This window comes from Salmo trutta, chromosome 34, assembly GCF_901001165.1.
Source record: "Salmo trutta chromosome 34, fSalTru1.1, whole genome shotgun sequence".
Classification (NCBI taxonomy): Eukaryota; Metazoa; Chordata; class Actinopteri; order Salmoniformes; family Salmonidae; genus Salmo; species Salmo trutta.
In genome coordinates this window covers 18050469-18073824 of record NC_042990.1, presented here as the reverse complement: position 1 = coordinate 18073824, position 23356 = coordinate 18050469, and the positions used below count along the sequence as shown (strand labels likewise).

At 46.7% G+C, this 23356-nt stretch overlaps 1 protein-coding gene across 1 annotated transcript in view; it reads left to right on the top strand.

Annotated features, from left to right (window-relative positions):
• LOC115173726 (protein FAM135B) overlaps positions 1-22250 on the top strand; it is a 52567-nt gene extending 30317 nt beyond the window's left edge. The window contains exons 8-20 of the mRNA XM_029732073.1: positions 910-1063; positions 1258-1307; positions 2235-2390; positions 6174-6247; positions 6433-6587; positions 6881-9161; positions 9333-9499; positions 9748-9839; positions 10053-10150; positions 20251-20402; positions 20752-20862; positions 21349-21462; positions 21738-22250. Coding sequence (XP_029587933.1) covers positions 910-1063; positions 1258-1307; positions 2235-2390; positions 6174-6247; positions 6433-6587; positions 6881-9161; positions 9333-9499; positions 9748-9839; positions 10053-10150; positions 20251-20402; positions 20752-20862; positions 21349-21462; positions 21738-21943 — 3810 coding nt within the window. The 3' untranslated portion in view covers positions 21944-22250. The remainder of the gene's footprint in view (positions 1-909; positions 1064-1257; positions 1308-2234; positions 2391-6173; positions 6248-6432; positions 6588-6880; positions 9162-9332; positions 9500-9747; positions 9840-10052; positions 10151-20250; positions 20403-20751; positions 20863-21348; positions 21463-21737) is intronic.
• The last annotated feature ends 1106 nt before the right edge of the window (positions 22251-23356 follow it).

The window sequence follows — 23356 nt, the reverse complement described above, 5'->3', positions numbered from 1 at the left end:
TACATAACTTAAACTAACACACTTACACCAGCATTATCCAAACGTACACCATCATTACATATCTTTAAAACAAAACTGCCAAAGCAGCCAGAACAGCCAGCCAGTCACAGGAAGATGGACCCTGCCCAGAAAACAGTGACACAGGCCAGGCGCTGGCATCCCAAGGGGCTGGGACCTGTGTGTGTTGGGACTGGTTCAGTGTCAGAGGTGAAAGTGCTGTGGGTTTGTGGTTAGAGATCCACCTGCTGGTGACAAATAGGAATTACTACTAATAAATACTTTCCTTAAAATGGTAGTACAGTAACAACATTGATGGACAGATTCCCAGTCTAATATAAGTTGTATGAAACATCACCAGTGATTGTTACTGATGTCTGGGTAGTTGGTGGTTACTGTGTAGTGTAGGGTTAGTTAGTTCCTGTCCACAGGACATGTTAAAGGTCATACAACTACTGTAGGGTCACGTCTTCTATATCTTCCAGTACCACGTCCACATCAATGTTGTTTTTCTACCGGGTACCAAGCTATGTTTAAGAGCTGCTTGTGTCCAAAACCTCCTGTTGTGACTGAGACTTTACACGTTGGTGTTAACTCAGTAGACAAGGTCCTAAATAAAGTCATGTTCCAGACCAAGATCAATGGCAAGGCTACACAGAGGGAGCTCATTGGTTCCTACTGCGGAGGATGTAAAGTCCCAGTATGTGGACTTGGCCGTCATTAAACCAGCTCGTTATCGTTTGACCTAGATGGAGTAACCAACGTTTTTTTCTTTTCCATGTCTCTTTTCTCCCTGGTCTCTCCCCTGTCTCTCCGTCTCTCCTGTCTCCCCTCTCCCCCCTCTCCCATGTGTTTATCCTCTCTCTTCTCTTCCTCTCCCTCTCCCCTCTCCTCCCTCCTGTCTCTCCCCAGGGGAGTTTCTACGTCCCCAGTGAGAACTGTTTACAGAGAGCTCACACATGGCATGGTAGACTCTGTCGCCTCTTACTGGTGGCACACAGAGGCCTACGTTCCTACTACACCAGTGTGATGAAGGAGATACCACAGCTGGATCAGGTGGACATAGGTGAGACAACAACATGTTACAATAGCATTTCCTCATTATTTAGCTATGTTTATTGTGGCAATCAATCAAGTCAATAATTTATTGTTCAATTGTATTTTTCTTTTTTTTACCGTGGGTTTACTTCATACTGTGTAAGGCTGAGTAGAGCTGCGCTTTGCTGTAATAATCTCTTTCTCTTGTCTTTCTCTCCACAGACGAGCTTCCTGTGGAAGGAACACTAAATCAGCTCAAAATAAAATTACAGGTAGGTGGTGTATGAGACGTACAGTACTGATAAAAACCAAGATCAATATCAACATTTATATTAGCAATGTTCTCTTTCCTCTCCAATGTTCTACCAGTATTTCCATTAAACAATTCCATTATTAAAGTGTTTTACTTTATCAACATACAGGTAACTGCCAAAATAAAGGAAACACCAACGTAATGGAGCGTGTTAATAGGGCGTTGGGGCACCACGAGCCAGAACAGCTTCAATGCATCTTGGCATAGATTCTACACGTGTCTTGTACTCGATTGGAGGGATGCCACACCATTCTTCCATGAGAAATTCCAAAATGTGGTGTTTTGTTGATGGTGGTGGAAAACACTGTCTCAGGCCCCACTTTAGAATCTCCAACAAGTGTTCAATTGAGTTGAGATCTGGTGACTGAGATAGCCGTGGCATATGATTTCCATCGTTTTCATAATAATCAAACCATTCAGTGACCACTCGTTCCCTGTGGAGGGCGGCATTGTCATCCTATGGGGGCATAGCCATTGGAGCCAAAATAATGGCCTGCCCAGCATTTTTATACATGACCCTAAACATGATGGGATATTAATTGCTTAATGAACTCAGGAGCCACATCTGTGTGGAAGCACCTGCTTTTCATATACTTATCTATTTATTCAAGTGTTTTCATTATTTTGGCAGTTACCTGTACTTTTACTATATACAGTATCTAAGACACCATAAATGAGTTGAGCATATAAAGAGATACTATCTGTATCCACGCTCTCCTCTCCTCCTCTAGCTTCAGGGGGTCCATTAGAAGGCAGCAGAACATATCAGTAGAGACCTGACACAGCTCTGCTCTACCTAACGTGCCCTTTGACCTCTAACCCCTCTAACCAGCACCACACGCTGACCCTAACCCTCGTCTGTCTCCTCTCTCTTCTCCTTCTCTAGCTGCAGGAAGGACATGAGAAAGTAGCAGAACAGATCTGTAGAGACCTGACCCAACTCTGCTCCCAACTGTCGGCCCTGTGGACCCGCTTCCTGGAGGCTACTGTTCCCAACACACATATCCTGTCCCACCTGTCCCAGGAACACCACACACTCAGGGTGAGCCCTAACCCCTGACCTCCAACCCCTGACCTCCTCAGGAACATCACACCCCCCATACATTCAATCTAATCTATTTTAAAGCCGAGGTCTTGAACTCTCCAAAGCCCACTATTCTGATTAGGTTTTGTGTGTCAGATTGCGTAAGAGTATTACTGCCAGGTAAAATACACCAGCTTAGTCCCTATAGAACTCTATGCCTTGAATAGACATTATATCTGAGAATCCCAAATGTAATTTCCATCTAATTATTGGAATGATTCATATTAATGTAAAATCTTCCCACTCCTCTCCTCAGTGTTGCTAGCAGGTCTCCAGGCTCTTGTCTCTCACAGTGTTAGTTTCATATCTCCTGCCTGAATGTCTGTGAATCATAATGAACACAGTATGTCTCCATATTAGTTTACCCTCAGTGGTTAGTTTCATGCTTCCACCCATAGGATGGGTGTGATTTCAATAAACATTTATTTTGTAATTATCCTGATGTTTCTGACTCTCTGTCTCTCTCTGTCACTCTCTGTGACTTTATAACAGAAGACAGGTTTAGTTACAGTTCAGTGGGGATTATTTTTTATTTTAATGCATGGTATCAAAGTCAAAATGTTATTGAAACTGTTCAAATAAATTACATTTGCAAAATGCCAGAAGTCAAACATAATTGAACACTTTATTTAACACTATCTTTCATACATATACAGGTAACTGCCAAAGTAAAGAACACACCAACATAGGGCGTTGAGCCACCATAAACCGCCAGAACAGCTTCAATGCGCCTTGGTTTAGATTCTATAAGTGTCTGGAACTCTATTGGAGGGATGCGACACCATTCTTCCATGAGAAATTCAATCATTTAGTGTTGTGTTGATGGTGGTGGAAAATGTCTCAGCCGCTGCTCCAGAATCTCCCATAAGTGTTCAACTGGGTTGAGATCTGGGGCCTCATTTATAACCGTTCAGTAAATTTCACGCTAAATATCTGTGTGCGCCATATCTAAAAAATAATTTGTATGTCTAAAAAATATTTCGATTTATGAACTTGACATATGCCATACATAGCATGTTTCCCATTATAAATCAGACCTGTCGCAAAACTGTGCCCGCATTCTGCAAGATTGATTGTATATTGGAAACAATTTAAAAGTAGGTAACAGCCCACACTTCTATGCAAAGGATGAATTGTTGTTCAATATTTTGTTTATCAATAGAGTATTGTGTTTCTATGTCCTGCCTTGGTATAGGCTCTGAGATTAAATAGGCTTATGATGTCACGCTCCTATCGCACAGCATTACTGTAGCCTATGCATACTGTCAAATATTTTATATGAATTACTGGTCTATTTACTGTGTTGGCAGAATGTAAATTTTTTTGCAATAATTTATACTGTATTTGGCAAAGGACTGTGACAGTTTCTGAAAGAGAGAACATTTGAATTCAACAATGTTTTGCATCAACTTTTCCCCCAACCTAAACATGCTGTCTAGGCTACTCAAAACAAATTGAAATTACAGTGGGCTACATAGTAGTAGCATACAGTGCATTCGGAAAGTATTCAGACCCCTTGACTTTTTCCACAATTTGTTACGTTACAGCTTTATTCTAAAATGTATTAAATGTTTTTTTCCCCCTCAATAATCTACACACAATACCCCATAATGACAAATCAAAAACAGGTTTTTAGAAATGTTTGCAAATGTGTTAAAAAGGAAAAACTGAAATATCACATTTACATAAGTATTCAGACCCTTTACTCAGTACTTTGTTGAAGCACCTTTAGCAGCGATTACAGCCTCGATTCTTCTTTGGGACAACTGTCCTTCTGGAAGGTTCTCCCATCTCCACAGAGGAACTCTAGAGCTCTGTCAGAGTGACCATCAGGTTCTTGGTCACCTCCCTGACCAAAGGCCTTCTCCCCCAATTGCGGGCGGCCAGCTCTAGGAAAAGTCTTGTTGCTTTCAAACTTTTTCCATTTAAGAATAATGGAGGCCACTGTGTTCTTGGGGACCTTCAATGCTACAGAAATGTTTTGGTACCCTTTGCCAGATCTGTGCCTCGACACAATCCTGTCTCGGAGCTCTACTCACAATTCCTTCGACCTCATGGCTTGTTTTTTGCTCTGACATCCACTGTCAACTGTGGGACCTTATCTAGAAAGGTGTGTACCTTTCCAAATCATGACCAATCAACTTAATTTACCACAGGTGGACTCCAATCAATTTGTAGAAACATCTGAAGGATGATCAATGGAAACAGGATGAAAATTAGCTCAATTTCGAGTCTCATAGCACAGGGTCAGAATACTTATGTAAATAAGGTATTTCTTTTTTCTTTTTTTTTTTACACATTTGCAAACATTTCTCAAACCTGTTTTCGCTTTGTCATTATGAGGTTTTGTGTGTAGATTGATGAGTGTTGTGTTGATTGATGAGGGAAAAAATTCATTTCATCCATTTTAGAATAAGGCTGTAATGTAACAAAATGTGGAAAAAAGGAAAGGGTCTGAATACTTTCCGAATGCTCTGTACATACCTCATAGTAAAAGAGCAACTGTTTTGATGTTCAATTAAATTAGGCTATAAACTGCACTGCTCATGGGATCACGTACAGCCAAACTTGAAATGCATCGCCTATCTATTTAAGTAGGCCCAGTTACCCATCACAGCTACGAAAGGTGAGGAATTTATTCTGCAATGGTTAAAAAAAATACAGAACTAAGAAATGGATTCCTATGTCTAATTATTTTACATTCCAACTAAAGGAAATTGGCTACATGTCACACCCTGACCTGAGAGAGCCTTTATATGTCTCTATTTAGGTTTGGTCAGGGTATGATTTGGGTGGGCATTCTATGTCCTTTTTTCTATGTTTTTGTATTTCTTTGTTTTGGCCTGGTATGGCTCTCAATCAGGGACAGCTGGGTTTTGTGGGTAGTTGTTTTCTGTCTTGTGTGTTCACCTGGCAGAACTGTTGACTTTCGTTTTCTTGTTTTATTTAAAGTGTCATTAAAGTTAATATGAGCACTTACCACGCTGCATCTTGGTCCCCTCTGTCAGACGATCGTTACACTACATCGTGTTATGATTATTTTATCAATACGCCTGTCATCATATCCCCCGGAAAATACTTAGGCCTGCTTACCAGCTTGCAATAAAATACTTCAACCACTAGAAGATGTGCGTACGCATGGTCTGAAGTTTGCGTGGAGGAAAGGACATTTTCACGTTAAGTTACATTTTTATAAATGCCAACTTTTGCTGGAAAACCGGCACACGCACACTTTGGGATATATTTTCTAAGTACGCACGGTTTATAAATGAGGCCCCTTGTGACTGAGATACAGATACACACACACACACACACACACACACACACACACACACACACACACACACACACACACACACACACACACACACACACATATCCGTTAAACGTCCTATGCTCCTTTGAGACCCCTCTTTCATAGTCACTGAGATCCCTTCTAGCCAAAATAATGGGAAACTGGGCATTTTCTACGTGACAATAAGTATGATGGAACGTTAATTCTTAACTAACTCAGGAACCCCACCGGCGTAGAAGCACCTGCTTTCAAAATGCATCGTATCTCTCATTTACTCAAGCGTTTCCTTTATTTTGGCAGTTACCTATATTTGAACAATTTTACCCTTAACTTTTACACCATTTTGAAGATCAAAACATTGCCTTTCGTGCATACAGTACTAACTCTGTAGGTTTCTCAGTGAGGAAATTAAGGTGGTTCTCGTTGGTATTTTGTGCTGATGTCAGGTCAGGCGATTTTCAGAGGCCTACTTCTTCACAGAACACCCAAAAGAGACATCTCTGACATTTCAAGAGGACCTGTGAGTATTGACATGATGTAGTTTTGTCACTCTGTTTTAAACAAAATGTTATGTTAGTGCTTTACCTAAGATTTCATTCCATGAATAGAGAAAATGTAGATCCAATGTGTTCGAGTAGTTATGATAGATAGAGGAGAAAGGAGAAGATTACTTTTTGCTAACATCGTCTTTCTCCTGGTTAAAAGGATCAACAGACACGGCCAGATAGCTGTGGAGGTGCGTAGCTCCAACTACCTGACCAGGATGCCACCGTTACCTGTAGAATGCCTGGACATTGACGGAGACTGGAACAGCCTGCCTATCATCTTCGAAGATAGATATGTAGAGTCTCCACGGACAGGTGAGTTGACTAAGTCCGGGATTTCATTCAACAGCGATGTACATTTAAAGGCAATTCCCTCTACATTCGCAGAGATCATAATCGCTGATGGCTCAACAAGAATTCACCTTTAAGTAGTGCATAGGTTGTACATCTGTTTTAGTTTGAATCCTGGCCTGAGTCTGCTTTTATTTGTGCTAACAATACTGTTTTATCTGTTTCAGATTCCTACTTTTCAAGTAGTGTAGATAAGCATAATTCAAACATCTAGTATTAGCGTAAGACCTAACATTTGTATCTATCTTTCTTCCTAGATTGGGGATCATATATGCCAACACCTCTGTCCAGCAGTGAGCAGGCCATCCGTGACCCTCCTGTCACTAATGCCAACAATAGCCCTCCTCCCCTGGACCAGCTCACCAGCTCACCAGCAATACCAACCCAGGAACCTAAAGACAGTGAGGACTGCATGGACCTGTCTACATACGGGTCTCTCATAGAAGAGCAGAGCACCAGCATTACTACTTACAAGATAGGAGAGACATCAGACCCAGACCAGGCAGACCCAGACCAGGGAGAGCCAGTCCAGCCAGGGGATCCAGAGGAGCAAGCCAAGGCAGAGGAGATCTCAGAGGAGAGCCCTGGTTTAGGCCTGAGGATAATCAGAGTCAGGCCCACTGATGTGGATCCATTCAGAGGAGAGGCAGTGCTAATGATCTCCTCCAACCACAAACAGTGTACGGACCCACAACATACCTCTAACCGTGAAGACACGACTTGGAAAGACTTGGAGAACCACCAGGACATCATCACACAGAGATGCCAGAACATTATCAGTACAGGAATTGACTTGGATGTAGAAGAGAATGACATTGCTATGGACGATGACAGCACGGTAGTTCCTCTGAGCCGTCTAACCACTTACCCCCAGGCTCCACTCAAAGACCATCCCCTCACGTACCCTCTACCTATGGACCTGAGGAGAGAGCTGGCCCACCGAGGGGTGGTGGGGGTGGGGGGCTCCAAGATAATGAACCGCTCCCCCTCCGTCATCTCCGACTCGGGCATCGAGAGTGAGCCCAGCTCGATGGCCTGGCTCCTGGACGCTCACCGGACTGGAGGAGGGCGCCCTCTGGAGGAGATAATGGTACTGCAGCGCCTGGAGAGGAGACACCCAGCCCTCCGCAGCTCCCTTGAGGGCCTGCAGACAGAGAGTGGAGCCAGCGGGGGCAGCCTGCCCAGCGGAGGGGGTGGCAGCATGGGAATCCAGGCCTCCCTCACCTCCATCTCGTCTCTGCCCTACGAGGACGACGAGGAACAGAGGTACCAGCAACAGCTCAGTAAACTGACCAAGTCTGTCTCAGCTCCTCAGATCTCCAGCCCTGAGGACACAGAAGAGGACCAGGGAGGAGCGGAGGAGGAGGTAGACACAGAGAGCGAGGGGACCAGCGGGTACCAGGACCAGGAGGAGGGATGCTCCTCCATCTCCACTGCTCCCACCAATGTAATGACTGGGGACTTGATTAGACACCAGGAGTCCTTATCCGGGGGAAACTACTCCTCTCTAGAGGACATCCAAGAGGGAGAGCTGCCTGAGGTTGGTCTGTTTGACTGGGTAGCAGCGCCCTCACCACCCCAGCATGTGATCAGAGCTCATATGGAGAGTTGTCATGTTCTTAAAGAAACTCTTAGATCTAATGAATCTGCTTTGCCAGTGGCCCTGTCAGACACTCAGGACACGAGGGCAGTATTAAGTGGCATTAGTCGAGTACCAGAAGTCTTGCTGTTCCAACAGTATGTTGAAGGCCATGATGACGTGAAGGATCCAGCTGTAGTCAGTCAGGTGGAGGATAAGAACCATCACAGAGGAGATAGCCGTGGTGTCTCAAACTCAGTGGACCCAGGTCCCTGTAAAGTAGACATCGCCTCCTGTAGCTGTGAGACAAAACCCTGTGAACATGACAGCAGTGTGCTGGTGGATGATGTGGAGGATAATCCAATTAGGGATGACTGTCAGAGTCTCCATCAGGTTGGGTTGAATGACCTTGTTGACCAGGACCTACTGGATCATCATCATACTCCCTGCCAGAGTCTCCATCGGGTCGGGCTGCGTGACCTGGTGGTGGTCTCACAGAGGAAGAGCCTCCATGACCCCAGGCCTATCCCCTCTATCCCTAACCACACAGAGAGACCCATCCACCTCATAGGCCTTACTGTCAATGATACGGCCAGGCCTGATGGCCTCATAGGGCTCCCGGCCAATGAGCGAGAGCAGCTGGATCTCAACGGTCAGACCAAGCCGGCTAAGATCCCCAGTAGCTCAGAGTCAGGGTCAGGCTCGGGGTCAAACTCAGGGTCAGGCCTGTCCTTTATGAACAGGAAGGTGGTGGAGGTGGTGAATATGTCTGTGTCCTGTGCTCCAACCTGTCTTCCCTTCTCCTCCGTCCTCCGGGACTCACCGTCCATTAGCGGCATCTCCACTCGACAAGCCGCATCCCCCATTACCCATCAGCCCCTGGGGTCCTTCGGCATCATCTCCTCATCCTCGTCCAACTCCCTGGGGCCAGACGACGACACAAACGAGAGGATGCTGCAGTGAGTTGTTTTTTCTTTCTAGTTTTTGAATGAGACGGAAGTCAGATGTTTGCTCTTTGACCTCTTTGATGATGAGTTCTTGTGACTGTGTGATTTCCCATAATGATGCTGCTGTTATTTCCAACAATGATTCCACCATCACCTGTCCCCTCTGCCCACACTGTGTTCCAGTTTCTACAGGTCCAAACAGGATCTGGTGAAAGACCTGGTGTTCCAGGCAACCCTGTATAGTGACCTCCCTCACCTGGCCTCCGACCTGCCCTATTTCCCCCCTGAGGAGGAAGATGAGGAGTTTGAGGATGGCATACACCTGGTTGTCTGTGTCCACGGCCTTGATGGTGAGACAATCAATGAATGAATGAATCAAACAATCAATTAAAATCAACCAATCACCTGATCCACCTGATTGTATATGTCCATGGCCTGGATGATAAAACAGCATACAATGCTGTCCAATGCGAGGACAATACAACTTCACTCAAAAGAACTGAACAGTCCAAAATATATTTTGTGTCCACCCTCTATGCTTACATACAGATCAGGGGCCAGGAGTTTAAAGGTGTATTGTTTTATTGTCTCCTCCTAGGGAACAGTGCAGACCTTCGCCTGGTGAAGACCTTCATAGAGCTGGGTTTACCAGGGTCCAGACTGGACTTCCTCATGTCTGAGAGGAACCAGGTAAAATATATAATATTCTGTCTGCACATTAATACAATAAAACATAGATTCTTGTAAATCGATAATATGTGTGAGCGAATCCTGTGAATATGCTTTAATTTTAGCTACTTATACCAGAGCACCCTTGTTAAAGAGGTATTTGAATCTCTATTGGATTTCCTGGTTAAATAAATGTAAAAATATGTTGGTTGTTTTCCTCTTACTTGGCTGCAGATTGACACGTTTGCAGATTTTGACACCATGACGGACAGGCTAATAGACGAGATCATCCAGCACATTCAGCTGTACAACCTCACCGTCGGACGGATAAGGTCAGTATCCTAACCACTACACAACATTAAGGTCAGTCTCCTAACCACCACACAACATTAAGGTCAGTTCAAACTACCACACATTTATTTTGTGAGATAGTAAAATAGAACTTCTACAATCAAGACAGGATAACCATATTGCTTCAGAAGATAATGAACCACGTTCTTGTAGTTCATTTTTTCTGAACTTGTTTTTTTATTACTTTCTAGCACTTCAAGCTAGATTACAGAGTAGCTAGCTAACTGCCGGCTAACTGCCAGCTAACTGCCAACGGCAGGTAGCCTAGTGGTTAGAGTGTTGGGCCAGTAACTGAAAGGTTGCTGGATCAAATCCCTGAGCTGAATAGGTAAATATCTGTTGTTTAGCCCCTGAGCAAGGCAGTTAACCACTGTTCCCTGTGTGCCAAATATGTGGATGTCTATTATGGCAGCCCCCTGCACCTCTCTGATCCAGAGGGGTTTAGGTGAATGCATTCAGTTGTACAACTGACTAGGTATCCCCCTCTCCCTTTGTAGCCATGGATTGTGCATCTTCTGTTGTTTAGCTAAGTCACTAGCTGGTTGATGTTTTCATTTTGTAACAAGGGCAGATGAAAGCAACATCCACCTCCACAAATTCTGTTTACATTAATAACCATACTGAATGAAGCAGTTAATGGACCTCATGGGCACCCTTAACTTTTTCACTTAATTTAAAGGGGGAATTCACATTAAAATGTTTTGTGCAACTGACTTAAAGTTAAGGAAACTTTAAGGAAAAAGATGAGGGGGAAATTATCTTAAGGTGTTTTATGCAACTGGGCCCATTGCCTTAACTACCATACAACAATAAATGCAGTTCCAACTACCACACAACATTAATGTCAGTGTCCTAACCACAACACAACATTAAGGTCGGTTCTAACTACCACACAACATTAATGTCAGTATTCTAACTACCACATAACATAAAGACATAGGTACAATAATAGGAGGCAAAGGAGAAACAAAAGCCAAATAGCCACTAGATGGCAGGATATGAATACATTATGATATTCACTGGGAAGATCTCAATTGCATCCTCCTCACGTCCTCTCTCCTTGTCACCTTCTTAAAACCCATTGTATGAGAAAGACAGAGGTTCCTACTCCTCCAATGAGTTTTGAGAAGGAGACGAGGAGAAAGGACACTAGGAGTATGCGTCCTCTCTCCTCCGTCTTCTCTCGCCTCCTTTTGAAAAAGGTCAAAGGAGAGTCTGCGAGGAAAGTGAACGTGGATGAAATGAGACGGTCGTCGTTAGGCAAATTATGTTTACAGGGGTGGATCCCCAAATAAATGTGTAAAGTGATCAAACAAATGAAGTTAGCTGTGCAAGACATGTTATAGATAAAAAAATTAGTCGTTTTTAAACGTGTACATGTTTTTTTGTCCTCTGACATGAAAGCTGATTCAAAGGGGGTGTGGCAGATTTAAAAGCTCTTCCGCCTTAGGATACACATGAGTATCCTCGATGAAAGGTGGCTATCGAGGAGTGGAGGACACTTTTGTTTGCCTACTAATGAACTGACACACTCCTCGACCACTTATCGGTTTCTGGGTCACGGAGGAGAGAGGACAGAGGACAGAGGATGGAATTTTGCCCAAATGAGAAAACCCCCCTATCTCAGTTCAATCCTAAACCCTAACAAACTGATGGCCAATTAGAGCAGAGGAGGCTGGTGGGAGGAGCAATAGGAGTACGGGCTCATTGTAATGGCTGCAATGGAATAAATGGAACGGAGTCAAACGTGGTTTCCATATGTTTAATGTATTTCATACCGTTCCATTTATTCCATTGCAGCCATTACAATGAGCCCATCCTCCTATAGCTCCTCCCACCAGCCTCCTCTGAGTTCGAGAAAGTTTTAATAACCCAGTAATGGAGGATATTCCTATGCACTTTCAATCACTTAGCATTGTCTTTGATGTGAAGAACTTAAACATATTTCTCTCCGCAGCAGAACACTAATGGGTCCAAATCAAGTACAGTGATTCATCATGTACAATAATTGCCCTAAATATGCCAATGTTCCTATCTGAGTTTCTGTGTGTGCTATTTAAGTATGCATTCTTTTCAACATTGTTTATACTCTGGAGAAATGTGACTAAAGACATGGAGTGCCACAGTAGCAGCTGTCTCTCTCCTCATCGCCTCTACTATATTTAGTGTTAGAGGAAATAGATGAGGAGGTTGTTTGTAGCTGGTGTTAAGGGATGCTGCCCAGTACTGTGGTGATGGTGATACTGTCACGACTTCCGCCGAAGTCGGTCCCTCTCCTTGTTCAGGCGGCGTTCGGCGGTCGACGTCACCGGCTTTCTAGCCATCGCCGATCCACTTTTCATTTTCCATTTGTTTTGTCTTAGTTTTTTCTACACACCTGGTTTCTATTCCCCAATTACATGTTCATTATTTAACCCTCTGTTTCCCCCATGTTTGTGTGCATGTTTGTATATAATGTTCAGGTTGTTACTTGTTGGCTGGTATTGTTTGCCGGGTTCGTTATTACACCCGTTATTTACGAGTGACCGGTAGTTCACGCACCTTTAGTATTTGTTTTATACTGGTGCTGTTCGTGGAATAAATTACCTTGTACACTCATCTCTGCTCTCCTGCGCCTGATTCCATGCACCAGTTACCCACAGCCTGATAGAAACACGCACCTTAAAATAGAGTCAGCAGGAGCAGTTACCCCGGTACTAGGGGTTGAGGAGTGTGTCCAGCAGCATGAGGCGATGCTACAACATCTCGGCACCGCTATAGATCGCGTCCTACAGACTATGGAGTGCTAGGAGAGATGAGGAGTTCCTTCAGCGCCTCCACCAGCACCCCCAAGGACACCACTGATCACCCCTCCTTCACCCGGTTCCAGTGGGATTCGGCTCTCCCTTCCGAGGGAGTACGATGGGAAGGCAGCGGGATGTCAGGGTTTCCTACTCCAACTGGTGCTCTACCTGGCGACCGTGCACCCGGCTCCTTCGGGCCGCGAAAGCGTGTCCGCCCTTGTCTTGTGCACCTGAGGCAGGGGACGAGGAGCGCACAGGAGTTCGCATTGGACTTACGTACCCTGGCCGCCGGCACGGGGTGGAACGACAGGGCCTTGATCGATCACTACCGTTGTAGTTTGCGTGAGGACGTCCGTCGAAAGTTGGCCTGTAGGGACACAACTCTGACCTGTGACCAGCTGGTGGACATGTCCATAAGGTTGGATAACCTGCTGGCTACCCGCGGATGTCCAGATTGGGGTCTGTTGATTCCATCCCCCAGCACCACCGCTCTGAAGCCCATGGAGCTGGGAGGTGCTGCAATTAGGAGGAGGGGCCGATCCATGCACCATCTGTGGCCGCAGAGGGCACACTGCTGGTCGGTGCTGGGGAGGTTCCTCTAGGAGTCGAGGCCGCAGGCAGGGCACTCTCGTGTCACCCCCTGTTGCTCACATGTTTTTGTTTATTAATTTTCCTGAGTTTTCCCCGCATTCCCAGCATAAGGTGCTCGTAGATTCAGGCGCAGCTGGGAATTTTATTGGTTGATCATTTGCCCATAGTTTAGGGATCCCCATTGTTCCTGTGGATAAGCCTTTCCCTGTGCACGCCTTAGATAGTCAACCATTAGGGTCAGGACTAATTAGGGAGGCCACCACTCCACTGGGCATGGTTACGCGGGAGGGTCACAAGGAGAGAATCAGTCTCTTCCTTATTGATTCTCCTGCATTTCCCGTGGTGATGGGCCTACCCTGGTTGGCCTGTCATGACCCCACTATTTCGTGGCAACAGAGGGCTCTCACAGGGTGGTCACGAAAGTGCTCGGGTAGGTTTTTAGGGGTTTCCGTCGGTGCTACTATGGTGGAAAGTCCAGACCAGGTCTCCACCGTGCGCATCCCCTCTGAATATGCCGATTTGGCTCTCGCCTTCTGTAAAAAGAAGGCGACTCAATTACCACCCCATCGACGGGGGGATTGTGCGATAAATCTCCTGGTAGACGCAGCACTTCCCAGGAGTCACGTGTATCCCCTGTCGCAAGAGAAGATGGCAGCTATGGAAACATATGTCTCTGAATCTCTGGGGCAGGGGTACATTTGGCCCTCCACTTCACCTGCCTCCTCGAGTTTCTTTTTTGTGAAGAAGAAGGATGGAGGTCTGCGCCTGTGTATTGACTATTGAGGCATTGTAACGGCTGTCGTGGTGAATGGATGACCAAAACGCAGACGGGATGTGAATGCTCATCTTTCTATTTAATTAGAATAAAATGAACACAAGAAACAATAGACCGACAGGAATAGTTAGCAGGCTAACATAAAGCAGTGCTAAAACAACAACCCACAAACCCCAGGTGAAAAACACACTCCTAATATATGACTCCCAATCAGGAACAACAATATCCAGCTGTTCCTGATCAGGAGTCACAAGACTAACACAGAAACAGACAAACTAGAAAACACATACAGACTTCTTCTGCCACGTCCTGACCAAAATACTACACAACTACTCCCTCTGCTGGTCAGGACGTGACAGTACCCCCCCTAAAGGTGCAGACCCCGGAATGCACCTTAAAAGAAAACACAAAAATCCCAAATACCACAACAACAAAAAAATACCCCCTAAACAAAAAGGGAGGGAAGGGAGGGTGGCTGCCGTCAACGACGGCACTAGTGCTACACCCCCCCTCCCCAACCCACCTATCCTGGAGGTGGCTCTGGTTCCGGCCTACTTCCCTCCAGACTGTAGGCAGACTCATTGGGTTCTGGGTCGTAGATAGACTCACTCTGTTTCGGATTGTAGGCAGACTCTTTCCGGTCAACGCTGTGGGCAGACTCATTTAGTTCATAGTTAAATATACACTTGTTCAGTTCCGGATTGCTGACAGACTCACTTGGTTCCGGATTGCTGACAGACTCAACCGGTTCCGGGTCGCAGGCAGACTCAACCGGTTCCGGGTCACAGGTAGATTCCCTCAGTCCCGGGTCGCAGGCCGACCCCCTCGGTTCGGGGTCACAGGCAGACCCCTTTTGTTCCGGGTCGCAGGCAGGCTCCTTCGGTTCCGGGTCGCTGGCAGACTCCCTCGGTTCCGGGTCACAGGCAGACTCCCTCGGTTCCGGGTCGCAGGCAGTCTCCCTCAGTTCCGGATCACAGGCAGACTCCCTCGGTTCCGGGTCACAGGCAGACCCCCTCGATCCGGATTGCACACTGTTGCCGGATACTCTGGACTGCACACTGTTGCCGGATACTCTGGACTGCACACTGGTGCCGGATACTCTGGACTGCACACTGGTGCCGGATACTCTGGACTGCACACTGGTGCCGGATACTCTGGACTGCACACTGGTGCCGCACACTCTGGACGAGGCACTATTGCCGGACACTCTGGACGAGGCACTATTGCCGGACACTCTGGACGAGGCACTATTGCCGGACACTCTGGCCTGGTCTGACGCACTAGGAGCCTGATGCGTGGGGCTGGTAGTGGAGGTACCAGCCTGGGGACACGCACCTCAGGGCTAGTGCGAGGAGCGGGAACAGGCTGAATAGGACTAGGCTGACTCATGGGAAGCTTGATCCGTAGTGCTGGTACTGGTCGTGCCAGACTGGAGGTACTCACTTCCGGGTCAGCATGAGAGGTGGAAACCGGACAGACTGGGCCATGGAGGCGCACAGGTGTTCTTGCTCACACCTCCTGCACAACCCGTCCTGGCTGGGTGGAACTAGCAGCCCTGTACGAGCGGGGTGCTAGTACAGGGCGAACTGAGCTGTGCAGGGGCTTGATGGTTACCGTGCGTAAAGCGGGCGTAGGGTAGCCTGGTCTTAGGAGGCGTACCGGCGACCAGACGCGCTGCGCAGGCATCATCCTACCAGGCTGGATGCCCACTCTAGCACGGCATATGCGAGGGGATGGAATAGCTCGCACCGAACTGTGCGTGCATATGGGCGAGATTGTGCGCACCTCAGCAAAACACGGCGCCCTCCACTCCATACGCTCCTCCATATAATTATCGGTAGCTGGCTTATGGCTCTTCCTTGGCCTAGCCAAACTACCCGTGTGCCCCCCCCAAAAAAAAATATTGGGGGTGCCTCTCCGGCTTCCTCGCCAGCGCGTACATAGCCTCATATCGACGCCTCTCCGCCTTGGCCTCCTCTATCTCTTCCCTTGTGTGACGGTATTCTCCAGCCTGGTGCCAAGGTCCTGCCCCGTCCAGAATCTCCTCCCAAGTCCATCTCTCACTATAGTCCATGTATTCCGTCTGCTGCTCCTTTCTCCGCTGCTTGGTCTTTGTTTGGTGGGTTGTTCTGTAACGGCTGTCAAAGGTGAATGGATGACCAAAACGCAAACGGGATGTGAATGCTCATCTTTCTATTTAATTAGAATAAAATGAACACCAAATAACAACAAACAATAGACTGACAGGAATAGTTAGCAGGCTAACATAAAGCAGTGCTAAAACAACAACCCACAAACCCCAGGTGAAAAACACACTCCTAATACATGACTCCCAATCAGGAACAACGATATCCAGCTGTTCCTGATCAGGAGTCACAAGACTAACACAGAAACAGACATACTAGAAAACACATACAGACTTCTTCTGCCACGTCCTGACCAAAACACTACACAACTACTCCCTCTGCTGGTCAGGACGTGACAGGCATCAACCAAATCACTGAGGTACAGTTATCCGCTACCTCTCATCGCCAGTCCGATCGAGTCAATGCACGGGCCGCGCTTCTTCACAAAATTGGATCTCAGGAGCGCTTACAACCTGGTGCGTATCCGGGTGGGGGACGAGTGGAAGACGGCATTTAGTACCACCTCAGGGCACTATGAGTACCTCGTCATGCCGTACGGGTTGATGAATGCTCCATCAGTCTTCAAGGCCTTTGTAGATGAGATTTGGTGTATATCGACGACATTCTGATATACTCCGCTACACGTGCCGAGTATGTGTCCCTGGTGCGCAGGGTGCTTGGTCGACTGTTGGAGCATGACCTGTACGTCAAGGCTGAGAAATGCATGTTCTTTCAACAGTCCGTCTCCTTCCTAGGGTACCGCATTTCCACTTCAGGGGTGGAGATGGAGAGTGACCGCATTTCAGCCGTGCGTAATTGGCCGACTCCCACAACAGCAAAGGAAGTGCAATGGTTTTTAGGGTTTGCCAACTACTGCCGGAGGTTTATCCGGGGTTTTGGTCAGGTAGCGGCTCCCATTACCTCACTGCTGAAGGGGGGACTGGTGCGTATGCAGTGGTCGGCTGAGGCGGACAGGGCTTTTGGTCAGCTGAGGGCTCTGTTTACCTCGGCTCCGGTTCTGGCTCATCCGGATCCCTCTTTGGCGTTCATAGTGGAGGTGGACGCGTCCGAGGCTGGGATAGGAGCCGTGCTCTCTCAGCGCTCGGGTATGGCACCAAAGCTCCGCCCCAGTGCCTTCTTTTCGAAGAAGCTCAGCCCGAAACTATGACGTGGGGGACCGGGAGCTGTTGGCTGTCGTCAAGGCTTTGAAGGCATGGAGACATTGGCTTGAGGGGGCTGAACACCCTTTTCTCATCTGGACTGACCACCGCAATCTGGAGTACATCCGGGCGGCGAGGAGACTGAACCCTCGCCAGGCAAGGTGGGCCATGTTCTTTACCCGTTTTGTCTTCACCCTGTCCTACAGACCAGGTTCCCAGAACGCTAAGGCAGACGCACTGTCCCGGATGTATGACACAGAGGAGCGGCCCATGGATCCCACTCCCATACTTCCGGCCTCTTGCCTGGTGGCACCGGTGGTGTGGGAGCTGGACGTGGACATCGAGCGGGTGTTACGTACAGAGCCCACTCCCCCCCCAATGTCCAGCTGGGCGTCTATACATTCCGTCTGCTGTCCGCGACCGTTTGATCTATTGGGCCCATACGTCACCCTCCTCCGGTCATCCGGGCATCGGTCGGACAGTGCGCTCTCTTAGTGGGAAGTACTGGTGGTCCACTTTAGCTAAGGACGTGAGGGTTTATGTCTCCTCCTGCTCGGTGTGCTCCCACTTGCCCAGAGGGAAGTTCCAACCCTTACCCATTCCACAACGGCCGTGGTCGCACCTGTTGGTGGATTTCCTAACGAATCTTCCTCCATCACAGGGTAACACCACGATCCTGGTCGTTGTGGACCGGTTTTCTAAGTCCTGTCGTCTCCTCCCTTTGCCCGGGAAGCCTATGGCCCTACAGACTGCGGAGGCCCTGTTTACACACATCTTTCGGCACTACAGGGTGCCTGAGGACATAGTATCTGATTGAGATCCCCAGTTCACATCAAGGGTCTGGAGGGCATTCATGGAACGTCTGGGGGTCTCGGTCAGCCTTACCTCGGGTTTTCACCCCGAGAGTAACGGGCAGGTGGAGAGAGTGAACCAGGTTGTGGGTAGGTTTCTATTGCCAGGACCGGCCGGGGGAGTGGGCGGCATTCGTGCCCTAGGCAGAGATGGCCCAGAACTTGCTCTGCCACTCCTCCACTAACCTCTCCCCCTTCCAGTGCGCACTGGGGTACAAGCCGGTCCTGGCGCCTTGCCATCAGAGCCAGATCGAGGCTCCTGCGGTGGATGACTGGTTTAGGCGCGCTGAGGAGACCTGGGACGTCGCTCATGTGCACCTTCAGCATGCCGTGAGGCACCAGAAAACCTGGGCAGATCACCACCACAGTGAGTCCCCGGTGTTCGCACCAGGGGACCGGGTCTGGCTCTCGACCCGAAACCTGCCCCGCCGCCTGCCCTGCCGGAAGTTGGGCCCGCAGTTTGTGGGGCCATTCAAAGTCTTGAGGAGACTGTACGAGGTATGTTACAGGTTACAGCTTCCCCCCGATTATTGAATTAACCCCTCGTTCCATGTGTCTCTCCTCAGGCCGGTGGTGGCTTGTCCACTCCAGGAGTCTGAGGTGCGGGAAGTTCCTCTGCCCCCTTTGGACATTGAGGGGGCCCCGGCGTATGCAGTTCGATCCATACTGGATTAGAGGCGTTGAGCGAGGGGCCTTCAGTACCTCGTGGAGTGGGAGGGATACGGTCTGGAGGAGAGATGCTGGGTGCCGGTGGAGGACGTATTGGACCCCTCGATGCTGCGGGAGTTCCACTGTCTCCATCCGGAATCGCCCTGCACCTCGTCCTCCGGGTCATCCCCGAGGTCGGTGTTGGTGCGCTGCTGGAGCCGCGCATCAAGGAGGGGTACTGTCACGAATTCCGCCAAAGTCGGTCCCTCTCCTTGTTCGGGCGGCGGTCGACGTCACCGGCTTTCTAGCCATCGCCGATCCACTTTTCATTTTCCATTTGTTTTGTCTTTGTTTTCTTCACACCTGGTTTCTATTCCCCAATTACATGTTCATTATTTAACCCTCTGTTTCCCCCATGTTTGTGTGCGTGTTTGTATATAATGTTCAGGTCGTTACTTGTTGGCTGGTATTGTTTGCCGGGTTCGTTATTATGCCCGTTATTTACGAGTGACCGGTATTTCACGCACCTTTAGTATTTGTTTTATACTGGTGCTGTTCGTGGAATAAATTACCTTGTACACTCATCTCTGCTCTCCTGCGCCTGATTCCATGCACCAGTTACCCACAGCCTGACAGATACTACTGTAATTAGCAGATTGAGAACTTAACATTAAGGAAACCTAACTTCTCATTGACTACTGGGGCAAAGCAGCTAATTATTGTAGCGAGCACTATCTTAGCCATTAAGACGTCAAGATGTCGCCTTGCTTTGGAGGACACTTTTTTGGACATTAATCATCTCTATGGAGTTAAAAATATAAAGATCTATTTTCTTGACAAAACTCAAGGGCTAGATTGGATGAGCTACCTTTGTCCTGAACACTTTATTCTGATAGAGTAAATACCAGGGGGCCAAGGAATTGGAGGCACTTCTTGCTGTGCATAGTTTCTATTCTATAATAAGAAACTGTGCAGTCAGTCTTGGCAGTCTTTTCCTTTTATCATTCTTTAGTCTAACGAGACCTGGGTAGCAGCAGAGTAATGTATTTATCTGTTCTGTTTGTTGGTTCTGTTTTTCTGTTCTGTTTGTCTGTTTTGTTTCTGTTCTGTTTGTCGGTTCTGTTTGTGTCCTTTTTCTGACCCTCAGTTTCATCGGTCACTCTTTGGGGAACGTGATTATCCGGTCGGTGCTGACAAGGCCCCGGTTCCGCTGCTACCTGGTCAAACTGCACACCTTCCTGTCTCTGTCTGGACCACACCTGGGAACGCTGTACAACAACAGCACGCTGGTCAGCACAGGTAAGGTGGGGAGGGAGGGTCAGCATACTTATCTACTTACTTAGGCCTTTGTAATCCTTGCAAAACATAGGGCATCGTTGACTTAGCATGGAGAATAGAAACAGTGCAGAGACTGTTTATACTGTATTACCCCAAAGAGTGTTTCTGATTCTGGTTTTGTCTCCTCAGCAGCTTCCTACCAGTCTGTATTAATTGTACTGTATGTAACTCTGCCCTGTGATCATCCTAGTGTTGTCTTCAAAGGGGATGTGTGTGTCTTTTATTCAGGTGATGTCTGTGGTTGTTACAGGTCTGTGGCTTATGTCTGTGGCTGATGTAGGTCTGTGGCTGACATCTGTGTTTGTTTTAGGTCTGTGGCTGATGCAGAAGCTGAAGAAATCTGGATCGTTGCTGCAGCTCACCTGCAGAGATCACACCGATCCTCGTAAAACCTTCCTCTATCTTCTCAGTCAGAAACCAGGTAGGTACCGCTATAATGTAGGAGGAACTATACTGTAAGAGCACAATGAGCTCAAATATTAATTAAAATGTTGTTCATCTTGTCTTTTTTCTTTGTTTTTTTTCTCTTTTCCTCTCCATGTGTCATTTGGCTAACACACAGACTCCACTAGCTAGCTAGCTCTGTTCTGGGAAGCACCCCCACTGTGTGAGATGAACAAAGCATCCGTTTGTCAAAGACTCCAAGTACATAAGCCAGAAAAACACTTTTTTCTTCGAGCTGTGCTGGGCTGACAAAATGATCCAAACCCTGTCATTTGAAACCCAGCAGTGCACTCTTTTAAGAGCACAGTGACAGGAGACACGAGAAATAACACAGCTTTATCAGTGGAGGGCTGTCAAACAATGATGATGGCACCAAGTAATATATAAATATAACCCACAAAACACTTTCTGTCTCTCTATTTCTGTCTCTCTGTCTACGCCCTCTGTTTGTCTCTTTTCTCAGGGCTCCAGTTCTTCAAGAATGTGGTGTTGGTGGCATCGCCTCAGGACCGATATGTTCCCTTCCACTCCGCCAGGATAGAGATGTGCAGGACTGCACTCAAAGACAGGACCACAGGTTAGCACCAGTCACTGCAGCTCCTATGTTCCTATTGAAAAGACCAGATGCCTGCCTTCTCCACCAAATACATCTAAGAATCATGGTTCGCATAGTAAACAATCGTCATAACGTACTGTACATTTTTCTCTGTTGACGTGCCAATGTGATTGTGTAAATAGAGAAAGCTTTTAACGTTCCAACAGAGACTGATCCCTAACATGTGTCTGTCTGTTTTCACGCTGTAGTTCTCTGTGTACACTAACTAACATGTGTTTCTGTCTCCACATTTAAAGGTCCAGTGTACACAGAGATGATCAACAACCTACTCCAGCCGTTGGTGGGGGCTAAGGACTGTCGTCTGATTCGTCAGAATGTGTTCCACGCCCTGCCCAACACCGCCAACACTCTGATTGGCCGAGCGGCTCACATCGCTGTGCTCGACTCTGAACTCTTCTTGGAGAAGTTCTTCCTGGTCGCAGGGCTCAACTACTTCAAATAGAATTTAAAACTACTTCAAATAGTACTTCAAACTATTTTAAAGGGATACGTCAGGATTTTGACAATGAAGCCCTTTAGCTATTTCCCCAGAGTCAGATGAACTTGTGGATTCCATTTTTATGTCTCTGCGTGCAGTTTGAAGGAAGTTGCTAACTAGCAGGAGCGCAATTGCAAACTAGCATTAGGGCAATGACTGGAAGTATATGGAAACTGCTAGCCTGCCAGTAGATACCACAGACTTCCAAATCATTGGGCTGACACTAGTTAGCATTGGCTCGCGAAACTACCTCTAACTTCCTTCATACCGGATGCATTGACATAAAAATGGTATCCACTAGTTCATCTGACTCTGGGGAAGTAGATAAAATGCTTAATTGACAAAATCCTGAAGTATCCCTTTAAATAGAGGCTCAACTATTTAAAAAAGTAGGACCACTACTTCAAATAGAGCTTTAGCTATAGAGAAACTGGCTCAGAGAGGCCCTAGGTCTATATGAAGATCTCTTCGTTCTGGTTGACTGGATTGGAGGATTTGGTGAGAGAAAGGGGGTTGCACCATGACTATGTACAGTGTATATTTAAAGTATGTATACCAATGTTACCCCTGCTGTCAAAGAGGTGGTCATAACCTCTATACATCCCATCCATATTAACAGCTGTATACAGTATGTCAAGTGAAACAACTGCCGTGGTGCATCGTGTGGCTCATATTGGTGTTGTATAGGCCTTATGAACACCCCTTCATCCCAAAGTAGAGTCAATATAATGTACATCTAATGTCCATCCCAAAGCACTACCAAATCAAGAACATTTCATGTTGGTATGTATCCTGACCTGAAGTGGCTAGTCTGAATGAAATCACTGGATGAAGGATCTACTTGAAGGACTATATGTATGAAATTGTTTAAAAAAACTAAGGAGATAGTTGTTTGGAATTTAACTCCTTAATTGTAAATGTTATAATACATGTGTTAAACTCCACATAGAACTGTGGTGATATTATACTGTACAAATGTTTCTTTTTACAAAAATGATTTATATATAATTTTAAATTATGTATTTTAAATTATACCATATCCATACGTTTGTCAGACTATGAGCATTGTGTTGTGGATTTTATATCATATATATATAGTATATCGTAATATATACAATGCAAGAAAAAGGTGTTCTATATATTTCTTGTATACGTTTATATACAGTATATTACATATCTAAAAAGTGTATGTTTGTTGAAAGCATTTGTGTGTCCATCAAACTACTGAGTTGAGTTGAATGCTTATCAACCATGTAATGCCTTTGTGTTCTTTAAAATAAGGTATATCCCAACCTCCATAAGGTATTAACTTCTACCGACTGTAGTGATCCTATTGAGATATGAGTATTACTACTATTGAGATATCAGTATCACTAC